The 16,392-nt window shown below is 35.8% G+C and overlaps 1 protein-coding gene across 2 annotated transcripts in view; it reads left to right on the top strand.

The window, feature by feature from the left end:
- Window positions 1-16,392, top strand: part of CBLB (Cbl proto-oncogene B) — a 128,211-nt gene that overhangs the window by 81,994 nt on the left and 29,825 nt on the right. For both annotated transcript variants that reach the window (XM_083854364.1, XM_083854365.1), the window contains exons 6-10: window positions 803-924; window positions 3,006-3,143; window positions 4,693-4,780; window positions 7,073-7,204; window positions 10,939-11,142. In XM_083854364.1, coding sequence (XP_083710490.1) covers window positions 803-924; window positions 3,006-3,143; window positions 4,693-4,780; window positions 7,073-7,204; window positions 10,939-11,142 — 684 coding nt within the window. The remainder of the gene's footprint in view (window positions 1-802; window positions 925-3,005; window positions 3,144-4,692; window positions 4,781-7,072; window positions 7,205-10,938; window positions 11,143-16,392) is intronic.

Genomic DNA, 16,392 nt, shown 5'->3' with positions numbered 1-16,392 from the left:
GGGAATTTGCAGTGCACATAAGAACATTGCTTAACTTCACCTGCCTTGATCTTCTGAGAAACAGATTAAAAATCTGCAAACCATTCAGAGGCAGTTTCTTGACTTCCCAAATGTTGGCAATGGACATTTATATATATCTGTATTAATCCACTACTTTAAAAAATCATCCTTCATTTACAGTAATGGACAGTTCTGTGTTCTTTGAAGTGATAGCATATCAGGCATGTTTCACTGAGTTTTCTGAAGCATTTGCTATTCAGGTTAGAAAATATTCAGGTGAAGTGCTGTCAATATTTGTTTTGTTTTCTGGGTTTAATACCATTATGGGTGACTGAAGAAGTCAAAACTAGAGAATTTAAAAAAAGGGAATGACAGCTCAAATTAGCAGCTTTATTATGATTCTTTTGTGAGCGTTACTTATTATTAACTAATAAAATGCTTCAGGACCTCTCAGATTTAATCGTGTTTTTATTAAACCATCATGGAGTTGTACTTTCCAAGTTCTAACTAAATATGATGTTTAATATTTTACGTAGCTGTGAGTAGAAGGTCTCTTAAATTCTGAGTCTTCAAAATCTTTATCCAGAAGGTTATACTTGATGTTCTTGGAATAATTCTTTTGAAGGAACACTTGTAGCAAAGTTGAGTATATAGGGCAGTCCTTTGTACCATTCAGACCTAAAGCAAAAGTGTGTATTTTTCAGCTAAAGCCAAAACACTTCAGGTGTTTCAGACTTGAGTTTTATCAGAAATACAGAACTACCTGGCTTCATCTCTTTACTTGTTTGTCTTCTTTTTGTAGCCTTGGGGCTCAATCTTAAGGAATTGGAACTTCTTAGCTGTGACACATCCTGGATATATGGCATTCCTGACGTATGATGAAGTGAAAGCAAGGCTGCAAAAATACAGCACTAAACCTGGGAGGTGAGAGGTTTCACTGTGTATTGCTTTCCAAATAAACTTGCTGTCTCAGAACCTACATCGTTCTGCTCGGTTCATACTTCTAGTTTGCATATTTTTGCATTTTGTTTAAAACTCGCTGAAGAAGTGAAGCAAAAAACCCCCATATTAGCACACTGAAGTCTAAATATGTAAAAATAAACAGAAATAAATTGAAACTAAATTACTTTTTCTTTCTTCTTATGAATCCGGTAAAACAAGCAATGCATTCTTGAAAAGCATATTTTAAAATATAATTTGATTTTCAAAATTTACATTGAATTTTTTCTTAATAGTAAAGCATTCAAGCTATAAATTTAATTTGTGATTTTGTGTTCCTTTTATGTTTCATATCTATCTTTTCTCTTTGCCTGCATCATTCTATATCATAAACTCTTCACCTAGAAAAGCAATCAATCAAATTAAAGATCATGACGTGTAGAGTTTTTAAATACTTTTTATGTGGTGCTGTGCATAATAAATCATTTAAACTGAGCTTTTACTAGTACGTCACTGTCTTCCTAGGTTTTTTTCTTCACTCAGGAGAAAAAGAAATCAAGAATGGGTTTAATCCTTTATTGCTTACCATTTATTTTGCTAGTTTTATCTTACAGTTATGAAGCTTTTTCAATAAGGTCTCCTTGTTGAAACTTCTGCAGGAGCACTTGTACACATAGTTAAAAGTGCATTGTTTTGAAACTCATTAGGGAAGTCTACCAACAGTTATAACCATATTCTGTACCTGGTTTATTTTGATTTTTAGCAAGTAGTATACTATACTTTAGTTACGCTAGTACTCAAGTGGAAATAGACAAAAATCTTATGGTTCCAACAGAAAACTGCTGATTTTTAGCTTGGTACTCATGGACACTGCTATCTAAGTCAAATAACTAGGCTGATTTTGACAGCATTTGATGTATTTAGTATTTTCTCTATTATTGATCCTGATGGTGTGTTAGGGAAATTACCCCAGATAGCTTTTATGTTCCTTGTAAATAGAAAGTTTTAAAATAGCTTTCTATTGCATATCAGAAAACTACTTCCTAAGTTGCTTAGGTGAAATGCTGGAGTGTAAAAGATGAGATATGAGGTAAAATTTCTTCTTTAATCCGACTAAAACATCCTGCAAATTACAAGATTCTGTTCAGATGAATAGTTAGTACTTGAGTGTAATGTGGACCCTGCTGAAGGTTGTAAGAGCTCTGTCAAACTTCAGAGGCTTAGATTACTCATAGTAGTTTGGAACAAAATAAAATATTGATAGGTAATTAAGAAAAGTGCTCTATAATGCAGAATTGAGTTTGTGGTCTTTCACTGTGAGATGCTTTTCTCAGTGACGTTTTTGCATGTGAAATGGTGTCTAACGTGAAAGGGAGTAGAGTTTTTAGTAAGAAGCTCTATACATGCCCAGTCCTGTTGCTTGTAATCTTCGTTTTCTTCTGATTGTGCTCTCTGTCTACATAATGTGTACTCCCAGCTATCTCCTGTAACACAGAGAAGTATTTAAATCTAAGTCCAATTGTGTAGTTTATATTTGATTTTTCTGAAATAGAACCGATACTTCTTTTGTTCACCTCCACAGGCTCACACAAAACTACCATTTTCTAGTAGAGCAGGTTTTATCATTCATCTTTCCTGTTTCTGTTGCATCTTTATATTTTTCCTTCCACTTGTTCAGGTTATTGGCCTGCACATGCACAAAAGGTGTCTGTTGCAGCTATGGAGACTGGATAATATCATACACTCTTTTTGAAGAGCTTTGTGGGCGTGTCTGAGTGAGATTGCTCACGGTGAATGTGCAGCTTGCACTCGGAGAGCTAAAACACAAGCAGGTGAAAAGCAGGGGGTAGGCAGATACTCTTACTTTATTTCTGCCCGTGAGAAACTGACAGTGTAGAAGAGGCAGGTTTATTTAAGGTTACACAAAGAGCATGACAACTGGGAATCTGACCCAAATGTTCAGGGACCTAATTCAGTGTCTGAACCAGAGGCCGTAATTGCTCTCTTCACTTCTTTTGCTGAACTCTGGATTACACTGACTTTTCATTCATTCTGTTTTTATCAAGCTACATTTTCAGACTGAGTTGCACTCGCCTGGGCCAGTGGGCCATTGGGTATGTGACTGGTGATGGGAACATACTGCAGACCATACCTCACAATAAGCCTCTGTTTCAGGCTTTGATCGATGGCAGCCGAGAAGGATTGTAAGTACAAATTCTTACAGCCACTATGGCTATGAAATCCTGATTTTCTCATTCCCTTAATGCTTATATGGGTAGTTAAAGATGTTTAAAACAGAGAATCTGCATATCGTGGTTAGCATTCTTTTAGAGTTTAAGAAGCATGCATTTAATTCATTTAAAAACCACTTGTTTCTAGTTAATTCCATTAACCAGAGTTACTGAAAGTTAACCAAAGTCATATCTCACAGCAAATAAATTCCTTGAGAAAATAAAATGAGACAGCTGTTGCATTGATCCCTCCTTCCCCCCACAGCCCCCCAAGAGTCCCAAATGCACTTAGACTTATTGAACAGTTACTACTTCCAGTTACTCATGTGTCTAACTGTGGACAATGATTTGAAAGCTATGTAATTGCTTTTTTATATATTGTGCAGCCAGAACATTTTCCACATTCTAATAGTTTACTGAAAAGATTTATAATTATTAGAGAATGTGAGTTTATAGGGAGAAGTAGTACGTTTTTGCTAGGTTGGCTGAAGTAAGAGAAAAATATTTTGTGTCAGAATCTTTTCCCTGGGATACATGTTTTGGTATACCCAATATAAATATATATAATATAAAAGAAAAAGGAAAGGCAATTGATCAATACGCAAAAAAAGAAAAAAAAAAAAAGAAAAAAGATAAATCTTTTGCAGTCTTGTAATTTTTCTCAGTACTACACAGCCTAGTATATTTTTTTCAGGTATGATGATTTCATACCTTAATAAAGACACACTTATATTGGTAGTCTTTCTCTCTGACAAAAACTGAGCAAACAAACTGGAGCTGAGAATATTTTATGCAGAGTGATGTTTTTGTACCTTATAACTTTTTCATTATGTGACTAAAAATATATGACTTTTAAGAAACTGCTTCCAAGTTACAGGTAACATAAACCTGAATATAGAACAACTTAGGGTTGCTGTAATATCATTTAACCTATTATTGATTTCCCACATGATTGAAATGCTCCCATTGGTTCTTGCCTAATGTCCAGTTTGCATCAGAAGTTCTCAGTGTGTATTCTTGTCATAACATACACAGATATGCACATATATAATAGTAACATATATAATATTATATATCTCATAATGCAGATATACACAAATGTGTTACCTTCTTTTCTGCAGCTTTACTTGAAATAGTCTAAAGAGTCCTGAGCATGATTTCTCAGTGGGGAGATCACTAGGAAGTATGAGCTCACTGTGAAACAAAGATCTGAAATAATAATCTTTTGAGCTACCCCTAGAAGGTTATCTGCTAATCAAAACTCAGATGCATTCTGGTGGTAGCTATGAAAGTGATGTCAAAATCATTCTTCTGCTTTTATAAATACACTTGAGCATGTGTCAAAATGAGTATGTCGCATTTCAGTTGCACTCAAAAGATAAAATAGATGGCTGAGGAAAGATGATTTAGTTTAGTTAATGTCTACTGTAACTTATTCTGCCGCCTTGAAATTTTATAAGTATGATTTAGCTGATAAAGCTAAAGCAGTGTGCATATTTATAACAGTCTTCTTGTCATGCAGTTATCTGTTCCCAGATGGACGAAGTTATAATCCTGATTTGACAGGATTATGTGAGCCCACACCACATGATCACATAAAAGTTACGCAGGTATGTTGGCAGAGGTCTGAGTTACTTTGTAGTCTTCACTTCCCTTAGTATCTCACCTAGCAGTAATAATAAGCTTTTATTACATGTGGGTAATAGTTTCATAAGGGTGAAAATATGTTGTTGATAGAAGGGCTTAGGTAAAGAACATGATAATAATCCTTTAAAGTGTAGAGCGGATGGTCATGCACACGGCGTGTCTTGGAATGTTTTGTTTATTATGAGCCTATTCCAAGTGAGAAGTGTTTCAAACAGCTATTAAAGGTTTTTCTGATATTTATGTAATAGATTTATGTAGCTTGTTTTTTCTTGCTAATAACAAAGAGGAATACAGAAAGAAAATGAGGACTAAATAATATTTTGGAAGCCTGAATGGGAATGGTACAGTTTGTTGGCAAATTCAGGAGGAAAAGTTCATACATTGCAAGAATACCAGTTCCAGGGTATCCAGTTCTCTGTTTTCTTCTTTGTCTATGGTGCAAATTGAAAGAGAGATCACTGAAAACAGCAGAAGTAATTAAATGCCTAAACAGAGTCACTTTGCAGAGAATTGCAGAGAAAATTAGAATATGTAGTTGTGTTTATAGTGTTGTTAAGTGATGGTGTGATTATTTGTGCAGATGTTTGATAGTCAATTACTAGGAAGTAGCCACCCCAAGAGAAATGCTTGATTAAAAATTGTGCTGAAATTAACACTAGAAGGTTAAGGAATACTGTGTTGAAGATTTTTCCTGATGAAAACATCTGGAACACTTGAGGATATGTGCGAAGACTAGATACAAGCCATGCTGTTCCAGGTGGTTTTCTGTTTCTTCAAATCAGACTGAGTGACCTGCTGAATCTTCTGTACTTCTGGGTGCTTTGTGTGCATTCCACCTCCAGATGTATTTTAGAAAATAAATATTCTTTACTATCTATGGTATTATCAGAAATACCATTACAGTATATCTGTTTTGTAAGGAAGAGAATTCCTAAAACCAGTTGCTTGAAGAAAACCTGAATACTTCCACATCTCTGACTTCCATCTTTTCCCTCCAGTCTTAAGATAATAATGAAAGAGTAATGGAGGTTCATCAGGTATTTGTGTTGTACAGAGAAATGCTCCAGCCCATATCTTTGCTTTTTCTCAAAGAAAGAAGCAGCACATGGTCAATGACTACCTTGTTCTTCACAAGCCCATCGTATTTTATTTTACATTCTTTGAGTGAATCAAGTTATTTCTTCTACACATGTAGTTGTGAGGACATTATTAGCTAATTCTGATGGTAATTCCACAGAGTCTGAATTTTGTGAGTCTGCCTTAAATAATATGTATCTAAAGAGGTTTAAAATTGTCACTATACCTGCTTAAATTATGAAAAGATGGTATGGAAGTGGCTGCAGGACTAGATTGATTAGCCCTGCAGATGGATTCTTTGCTAGAGCTCAACCATATGCATCTTTAGTACACTGACTACAGCTGCAGATATGAGCTTTCTCTTTTGTTTTCTTAGCCTCATGTCACCTTAGTTTACTTGGCAGTAGCTGCTTATTTTCCCGTGATCTGGATTGTACTTTACGCTTTCAAAATTTGGTTTTTCAAGGCAAAAAAAGCTTATTTCAATGCAAATGCATGTAACTGTCAGTTCCCCAACAATCACTAATTCTAGAAAACCGTTCTAGACTTGAGTTTTGTCTGTTATTTATTTCTTTCTAGTAGTGGTGTTCTACCTTCCTATCAGTCTTGTAAGGATGTAAAGTACTGAACAATCTGTGCATGACTGTTGCCAAGTTATCCTGCAGGGTGTTCTTGCCATACTTTTTTTACAAGGATTGTGTACTTTAACATACTGCTATACATCATCCTTGCTGTAGCCCTCTTGCTTGTCAATTTTCAATCCAATAATCCTCTTAGTTCTAAACTCATACCTAGAAATGAAAATCCCGTTTTTGTTCTTATTCATCACTTGATTTTTCAGTTAGAACCATATGTTCATTTTCTTCCTTCTGGCTGCAGCCAAAGCAAAGCAGGATGTGTGCCTTGCATAGCAGTTACGTATGACAAGTCTGTACAAAAATCTAATAGGCACTGATATTTTTGACAGTTTTTGGCATGAATTGTAGTATATCACAGGTTTGAGGAAGCAAAAATGTAAGCTGTTTCAATAACCTTAGTGTGGTTTTTAGACAGATCAGTAGCAAGAGTTTCCTTGATTAATAAGTAAAGCAGATTGGAAAACAGGGCGTCTGGAGAACTGTATTCTTTGTGAACAATTCCTTGGGAAGAAATAATCACTTGACTTTCTTTTGTTACAGGAGCAGTATGAATTGTACTGTGAAATGGGTTCCACTTTTCAGCTGTGTAAAATCTGTGCAGAGAATGACAAGGACGTGAAGATAGAGCCTTGTGGACACCTTATGTGCACTTCTTGTCTTACAGCGTGGCAGGTACTGTCATAGTTTAGTTGGTGGGGGAGAGGATGGGTTTCTGTTACATTCCTGTTTGCAATGTGGGTGTGTGTTTACTTTTCCAGGTACAAGGATGTATATATTTAAAATGATAGACCTTCTCATTTTTCAAACCAGAAATCAGTGAAAAATAAAGCTCTAGGAGTCTTTGCAGTCTGGACTTGTAGTCTTGCCAAGGCCATTTGCTGACTGCTGCTGAGTGGAAACTATTTCCTGAGTGCAGTACCTACTCAGACAGTACAAGCTGGGCATTTGGTGCCAATTCAGTCACTTAGGTCACTTCATAATGTATTTAAAAGACACCAAGAGGACACGTAGCTGCTGGGAATGGATACCTGACAAGACAGCATTTTAAAAGGAGAAGGGATGTCTTTGGTGAGAGAAGGATTCACTCAGTAGAAGAGGTCATGAATTGACCTGTGGAAAATTAAGCTTTTAGGATGCCTGTGTTTCACATTAGTAACATGCAAAGCACTGAAACACCTAGATGGCTTTAGATGGTTGTTGAACTATGAGATATGAATGGAGGGGAAACTCCCTTCTCTCCAAGTCATTTATGGAACATCCAAAAAAACCCAGAGACTTCCTGGTGGCACAGCTTGATGTGTTTTGTCCACCTTGTTCATGGGTGCACCAGTCTGTGGGAAAAGGGAGAATGGGTACCTTTAATTCAGGGCAGTTGACCTAAAAAGTAGCAGCTAAAGCTGAGGTGATTCCTCTTTGCAATTGTGCGTCATCCCTGCCCCTTCTTTTGTATCTAGATTTTAAGGGGAGAAGTAAGGCTCATCCAGTTCTCAGAGAGGGCTTTGTTCCACATTTAATAATCAATCTTTGCTTACAAATGTAGTGAGAAGAGTAAAAGGAATCCATTTTGGACCTGTTTTTAAATGAATTCACCACCATCAATGTGTCTTCACTCTTACATTTGTGGCATGTCTTCCAGTACTATAATTTTCCTTTTCTAATTAGGACATTTTCTACCTAATTAAGAAAGCCTCAGTGGCAAATTAACACGAAATATCAGTAGTATAATTTGAGTTTTTCTTCCATTAGCAATAAAGGTTTCTTGAAAAAGAAGTACTCTCTGTTTCCAATTTTGTGTTCTTTGTGAAATTTGAGTGTGATGTTCCTTACAGAAATCTTTCTAATTGGCCATAGATGAGAAATTCTGAGGAAATTCCATTTGAGGCATACCCACAAAAGGATATTGATTTCACTACTAAGCAGCTGCTGAGCTGGAACAATGTTTCTCATTTCAGGAGTACCCTTTCTCTATTCATTCAAGTTTCATTCTGAATGACAGACATAGAGGTCTGATCACATAAATCATCGACTTAAAAAACTTTGAAAAAATTCTGAGAGGTCTGTAGTTTTGTTGGTTCTGTTTGCTTATTCATTTGTTTTTTGGCTCAGCTTACAAGGCTAAGTAGAAGGACTGAAATCTTTGTACTTCTGATTGTTGCGTGTCTGCATGTTGCAGTCTTGGGCCAGTGATATGCTCTGATTTTGGAGACTTGAGAAGCTGAGGTCTCCAGTACTTGGCTATGGGATAGGGATTCTTGAAGGAAGACAATGACAAAGCATTTTAGGCTCAGCAAACTGACATATTGAATGCACCAGGCTTCATCAGGACAATAGCTACCAGCTGTAATTGGTCAGGTACATTTCAGACTTCATTACAAATTTAACTTTTGTATAATTAGTGAGGCAATGAAGAAATATTACACTGCAACAGCATCAGCTGTTGTGAGCTTCTGGTGGGTTGTTTAATTGGCAGCATAATGGCTCGTTAGGCATGCCTCAAGAGATCCAATACAGATGTTTTCACTAAGCAGAAAAAAATTGAGTAAGCAGCATCAGGTCTGCATAGAATACTAAGGATGATTGAGCTGTTCACTTTTGTGGTGCTCAGTCTTTCAAACAGGACTTGGTTTACTTGTTTCCTTTTTGTATTAGGCTACAGGAGTAAAATGTCATTTTATACCACAGAAATCTATTGTCTGAAAAGTATATGTTTTCTAAAGGCATATGAGCATATAGGCTGTATTGTGAGGTTGATAATGTTCTCAATAACCTGTCTGAGGGCATGGACAAGTGTGTGTATTAATATAGACATCTTGGATATGTATTCATACTATTGAATATGAGTTGCTGACGTGTTTGGTTACTAAGGCTTTTTAAAAGAAAGGATGGAAACTGCCAGTGCAGAACACAGTACAAGAAAGCCTTGAAAATTAAAAGCTCTGTGCCTCATTGATAAGGTGGGTTTTTTTTTTTTTAGAAAATGAAGCTGTAAGGAGCTGTATAGAGTGAGGGAGGACTTCTGTTCACTTAACCATGGCTACTTCAGTAGGACCATATAATTTGAAGATGTTTTTTGAGGCAGTAAAGTTGACTAGCTAGATGTACTTAGGGTGCTGAAAGTAGAGTAGATGTGTCTTTCCATATAAAATGAAAATCCAGTACTAATCCTGCAAATGATGTCAGAAGACACCATTTTTGCTTACCTGGCCTTGTGATACAGCTCATCCAAAAGCTGTAAAATCACCTGCCAGTTTAGGAAGTATCAGATAAAAATAATGCTAGAAAAAAGTTGAAGTTGTTTTTTCATCTGAGTAATCAAAAACCTGTGCTTGCTTGGTTGTATTTCAGTATAAGTGGACTGTTTAGAATTAATTTTGGTGTTCATATCTCTTTAGCTCTCTGTCTACCTGACTGCAAATAGAACACAATGTGATTTCTGAGTTCACTTTGAATTATTTTGAATTCTCAAGGCTTCGTGGTTCTTCTGGGTGTGGGTTTGTTTGTGGTTTTATTTGTTTGGTGATGAATTTTTGGCTTTTTTTTATATTTTATAATTCAAATCTATATTGTGCTTCTTGATGGAAATATTTCTGTAAGTGCATGAAAGACTTCTCTGATTTTTGTTCATTAGTAGTCTGAATCTAAAGGCTTTTTGTTTATTTCTGATAAGAAAAAACACATTTCTGAAATAAATAAAAGGAATTGAATATGGCTGATGAAAACCATTGAACAAGTAATGACTTAAAAATTTAAATTCAAAACATTCTTGTTTCTGATGAGATGTGAAAATAATTCCTTGTCTTATATAATCTTTTGAAAATGTGGTTAAGTCCTGATTTTTTATGTAAATGTGAAGAAAGCTGTTTGTAGCTTTAGGTGTTGTGAATGCTGGCAGTGCTGCAGCTGTGATGGACTGAATGTTTTTCCAAAAAAGAGCTGCATGCCATAAAGCTTGCCTGCATTTCCTAATGTCAAATGAAAAAGAAATACTTTATGGTTAATATAAAAGGTATATAATAAAATGCATTATCTCCATGTACACACCTCACCTTCTTTCCCCTGAAGAAATAGCAAAATTGTAAGCCTGAAAGGAAACTTATTCCTTTCTGACCTGTAATATTAAGACTGTTTCAGTGCTTTGTGAAGATAATAGTTACATTTTGATTAGTGATTTTTAAGTGAAGCTTAATCTATTAAATAGAGACAGCTTTAAATGTGCAGTCATTTTAAGATTTAATATAGTTAAATCTCTGTTAAACTATTTCCTGTTTACTCCAGTTCTTCTTTACAGGCTTTTAGAGACTGATTGAGGATATTTCTGTGTAAAAGGTATAACTCCTACTTTTAAAATTATTACTGGTTTTGTTTCTTTTTTAAAAAAATTACCTGCTTTTTTTGTCTTGCTGTAGGAATCAGATGGCCAAGGCTGCCCTTTCTGCCGCTGTGAAATCAAAGGAACAGAACCAATCATTGTGGATCCCTTTGATCCCAGGGATGAGAACTCCAGGTGCTGCAGTATTATGGATAGCTTTAGTATGCCCATGTTGGACTTGGATGACGATGATGATAGAGAAGAGTCTCTAATGATGAATCGTTTGGCTTCAGTCCGAAAGGTAACTTTTCAAACGCTGCACAACAGCTAAACCCAGATGTTTGTAAACAAAGCTGCCTGTGACTTTAAACAGCGAGAGGTTGCTTCATGCTTTAGCTCACAGCATCTCACTGAACAGTTGTTGGGTTGAAGAAACAAGATGTATCAATACAAATACATTAAAACTGAGGTTGAATTGGAGAAAAAGGTATTCCAGATTCTCAGCTGATGTGAACTGAGTTAACTTAGTTTGTAATGGGTGAAGCATGAGTTTGCATCAGCAGAAACTCTTATCCAAACTATGCAGTGTGGACAATTCTCTGAGCTTTTATTTGTAAAGAACAAAAATTTCCTATATTTATTTGCCTTCTGCACATGTGCATAGAATGTTTTAGGATGTAAGTTTGAGTTTCTAAACAGTTTTCAGTAATATTACTTTATTAAAGTGACTTGATTGCCTAATTCATACTGCACACAAGTAGCTTTTTGTTATGTTTCATGTGAGTTGTCTATGATTTTTTTTTTTCTGTAATTTTTAGTATTAGGTATTCTTAGTGGGAAAAGTATTTTTGAGATTATCCATAGTTACTTTGTGTTTTGGTATGTTTCTTGTCCTGAAAATGCTGTTTGTTAAATTCTGAGATCTTGGTTGCAGGAGATTTTATTACTGATAAATAAGCAGTATCATTGACAGAAGTTTATTTTATGGTGATAGTTTTTACCACTGCATTTTAGCCTGGAATAGATACCGTCAGAGGCTATGCAACACTGATTTTAACAGGGCATTTACTAGATTTTACCTTATACTAAGGTCATCTAGATTGAATTGTTGCCTTGGAATTAATTTTGTAACATCTTACTTTTCCATTTCCTTATCATTGTATTTATTAAAAAAAAGTGTTCTTCACCTCCATATCTGAGAGTATCTGTCAGTTAATATACAAGCTTCTGATATTATTCCTAACCTCTTAAGGCTTATGAATCATTCTTGTGTTGTGTACGTAATACAACATGCTCTACCCTTGGGAACAGTTTATCCTTCCTGCCTGGACTTAAATTGCAGTCTGCAGCATGACCTCTGTGAGATAGCCTTGAATTGATGGGCTTTTATAACGCTATCACTTCCATGATAAGGCAAAAATGCATTATGCCTTTATCAAAAGAAGGAACAATAGGCTTACTATAAGAAGTCTTCTTTTAGGTATCCACCAAATGCTTGAGTGCTTTGGTGCCTTGCTATTTTTTTTCATTGATTTCGTTGTTCCATGAAAGAAATCTTCACTCTGCCAGCCTCTTAAAGTCTATTTGAAATTGTTGAATTATTGCATCATTTGGTGATTTTTAGCTGCTGTTTTCTTAAAATTGTTACCATTGGTCCTGCAGTGATGGTCTTGACCATACCACCTGTGTGTAATATGGCATTGTTTATATACATTTTTTGTTAGTAATGTCTTCCTCAGACTTGCCTATTTCTTTAACCATTGTTTATTTTTCCTGCTGATCAGTGTATCTTTGGAGCCTGCTAAAAGAAATTATATTTTTCTCTGTGACATTACATAGAACTTCGCTCTTTGTGAATTTTTTTTTTTTTTTGGTTTGTCATTAATGCCGTTCAAATGAGCAGGGTGCTTCATAACGACTGTGTTGTAGTAACGTAATTTGTTGAAATGATGGAAGGTAGGTGGCAAATAATTCAATAATTCAGCTCTTGCAGCCAACCTGCTGGTACAGTTGTAACTTTGTAATCTCAGTGAACAAATTTTTCAATTCTTACTTTATTGCATAAACTGTAGTAAGCTTTCTCAACATAAATCTGTTAATCCTTGAAAATCAGATGGGGTTGTATTTGTGTCAAATCACTTGGCTGATCTTTCTAAGAAATATCTGGCTAGTAGTGAGCTGGGCTGTGAAACTCATTAGAAGAAGAGAGTTTCAGGGACGTGAAGTTCTGAAAGTGACTGTAGGGCTTCGCAATGTGTTGTGGAAATAATCAGATATCAGAAAAATATCAGTTCTGCAGTTTATCACTCTTACTCCTGAACTGTGCTCAGAAACTCTTAAGAGGTGCCTGAATTAAGTCTCTGAAAGACCTCAGACTTGAAATTGCTTTAAGGAAAAGAACAATCATGAAGCTCCTTAGTTATTCTTTAAAGGAATTAGTACATATGCATTAAGAAAAATTAATAATTCTTGCTAGGTGTTGTATATGAGTCAGCAGTAGCAGCAGATCAACTCTAACAGAGGCTTTGGATAAATTCATTGCTGTTAGGATGTTTATCTGCTTCATCAGTCAGCTTATTTTATTTCCAAATAGTCTTCAGATATTTCTTAATGAAAGAAAGAGAAAGAGTGGTGCCAAAAGCCTCTGTTAATTGTTTCCTCACTGAGAAATTTCCAGCCCCATGGTATCAGATTAGCTAATGCAGTTTTTGCCCAAAATGTTCATCATCTTTGCTTTTGTTCTAGCAAAGCACAACATTATGAAATGCACATTAAAAAAAAAGTGGAGATTACAGTAAATATTGAATATAGGTTTTTTTTTTGGTTTTTTTTTTTTTGAAGGGGATATTTGAGTCTCTAGTAGAGTATGTTAGTTGTTCTATAATGCTTAATATTTAATTGTCCTAATGAATGAAGAGTTCTCTGTCACTTTACCTTGGTACAAGACATAATTTGATACACTTCTTTTAAAAAGAGTGAAGGAAAACAAGGAAAATGGATAGTGCAGGAGTTCTTGATAAGAGCAAATAATTTGGAATTCATAAGTGCTTAAGGTAATTGTTTGATCCAAATAATAACCCATGAAAAATAGAGGAGGGCTCTACTAGTATAGGAGACTATGAGGCTTTCAGTACCTTAAAGTGAATTAACACTTTCGTCTGAAAGTAGATGAAGTTACCCCATCTAGGGTGTTACTGTCTTCTCTGAAATTAATTTCCTAGATATCTGAATGCACAAAATCCTGATTAATTGATTGATTCACACTGTACTTTAAAATGATGATAGAAAATTGTCAAGGCTGAAAGACAGTTTGCCATGACTAGGCTTCTTCCATCAGGAGAGTTAGGTCAAATTTGGTAAATCATGACAAAAGACCTTGGCTCTCAAAATATGGGAGGAGGCTATTTTCACTCATTTCCATATTGTTGAGTGGAATGAGTTTTTTTCTGGTAATGGAAGAAGGCATGTATTACATAGTAATAATGTTTTTCATTTCAAGATATAAAATACAGAAACATGTAAAATAAGAGTTGAAATACGTATCCAGATATTCCCTTTGGCAGCACCAGAACTCACATATACACATCACTTCCTACATAATGGTACACCTGGTTGATAAGAATGTATTAAGATCATGTCACTCAACAGGAGTGACTTACTTAACTGATTACTTACTAATATTTGAAGAGTATAAATGCTGGGAGGCAGTGTGCCTCCCCTAATTATGGATTCCCTTGGCAGTGTGCTGCTGACTCTCACAGGCCTAACTCCCTCTCTCTTCTTCACATGCATTTTCTTGGGTCAGCAAAGATAAAGGGAATAAATCTGTCTTAAGAACATGTTTACAGTAATCAGTGTTAAGTGATGTAAATTTATATCCTCAAATTTTTAAGCCTAGATAATGCATCTCTGCCTAGGTCACAGCTTATCTATCAAGAAATAACAAATATGTGAGTTACCTGAATATAAATAAACTTTAGAAAACTACTTGTGGTGTAGGTCTGCTTGGACCCTCTTAGATGTCTCCTGCAATTTGAGTTTGCTCCAAGGACATTACCAGGCAGGATAGTATTCTTCAGTGGGTCAATCATTAGGATTTATGTTGAGTATGCTTTTCATATGTGCTGTGCCCATCTGGCATAGAAGTATTTGAAAACTCTTGATTCTATAGCCTGGCTGTTAATATTTCCATCAGAAAAAAACCTTGACTAGAAATTGTAATCAGTGTTGGAAGCAGGCGTTTTCTTGAATTCATGACTGCTGGGGGCAAATTGGTACAAGCATATCCCAGTGACAAATACATCTAATAGAATAACACAAGTGTGGTCCCTTCTGCAGTACAACTGCAAAGTAAGTCACAGCTGCTTTTCCCTTGGCAGCAGTCAGGCCAAGCAGATGAAGTCCATGTTGTTACAAAGGAGTCTGTGTTCTTCTCCTTAATTACATCTTTATTGCACAGGTCTCTGTGTGGTGCAGCAGAGCCCCTTTGTACACTGAAGGTCTGTCTTCTGTCACTGCCAGTTCATTTGAGTTCGTTTGTGTCTTAATCACTTGCTTGTTTTAGCTTTTTGTCACTGTTCTCTCTCATTGCACATTTTTACCCAGCCTATAGAAAGCACGCAGAAGTCTCCAGAAGGTGACAAACAGAGGAATTTTAGGAGAGTGTGCCAAAAAGAATTGATGTTAGTATGTCTGTCAATGCCTCAGTATCCATGTGAGCTGCATCCATCTTGTTGGCCTGGCTGTCAACACACATCCAATGGTGCAGCTAGACAGGTTGGATGGGGGTGGACTGAAAAATTTTCATAATGGGAATATGATGGAAATCTGATACTGAATGCCGAGGAAAACCTGTTTGTTGCCATGGAATATTTGGTTTTATTTTTAGTATTGGTGGATCTAAACAAGAAATTATAAGTTTGTCCCAGCAAAGCTTTTGCTCTTACTTCACCACCAAGTGGTGATACAGGTTAAGCTTCCTGGTAGGGGGAGAAAAGCTGCTTTTGCTTGCAGCTATTTAACCTTTTTGTTGTTGTTGTTGTGTTGGGGGTTTTTTGTGCCTAATAAGTTGCTCTTTACCTTGTTGGCCGTAATCAATTCTCTTTTTGAAATCCCTGTGGTCACAGCATGTTTTGTTAGCATTGTGGCTGTAATATAGCATAGCAGTCCAGGGGAACGAAAAATTACTTTGCTATTTTGAAACATAACATAACAAGGCATGGATATAAGCCTAAATTCAAGTCCTCTCACACACTTACTACTTTGAAAATTTTCCATTTCATTTTGTTAGTTGTGGTTTACTGTCCATGGAATGTGATAGAGATAGCCAAGTACCATATATGGAACTAGAAGTTTGTCACATAAATTAAATTGCTTGCTTCATTGGGTTTAAAAGCATGTCAGGGTTTAAGAATCTTGAACTTTTAAACAAACGGGTTTTAATTGTGAATATTCTTTGATTTTTGTCTCTGCAAAAGCTAGACTGTTATTGCAGCAGAAGTCTGACACGGATGGAACCAGTGAGCACACTGAGGGAAGAGGGCATCATTTT

The sequence above is a fragment of the Zosterops lateralis genome, assembly GCF_965231275.1.
Source record: "Zosterops lateralis genome assembly, chromosome: 2".
In the NCBI taxonomy this organism is placed as follows: Eukaryota; Metazoa; Chordata; class Aves; order Passeriformes; family Zosteropidae; genus Zosterops; species Zosterops lateralis.
The sequence above is the reverse complement of the archived record's forward strand: the minus strand, read 5'-3'. Positions and strand labels throughout refer to the sequence as shown.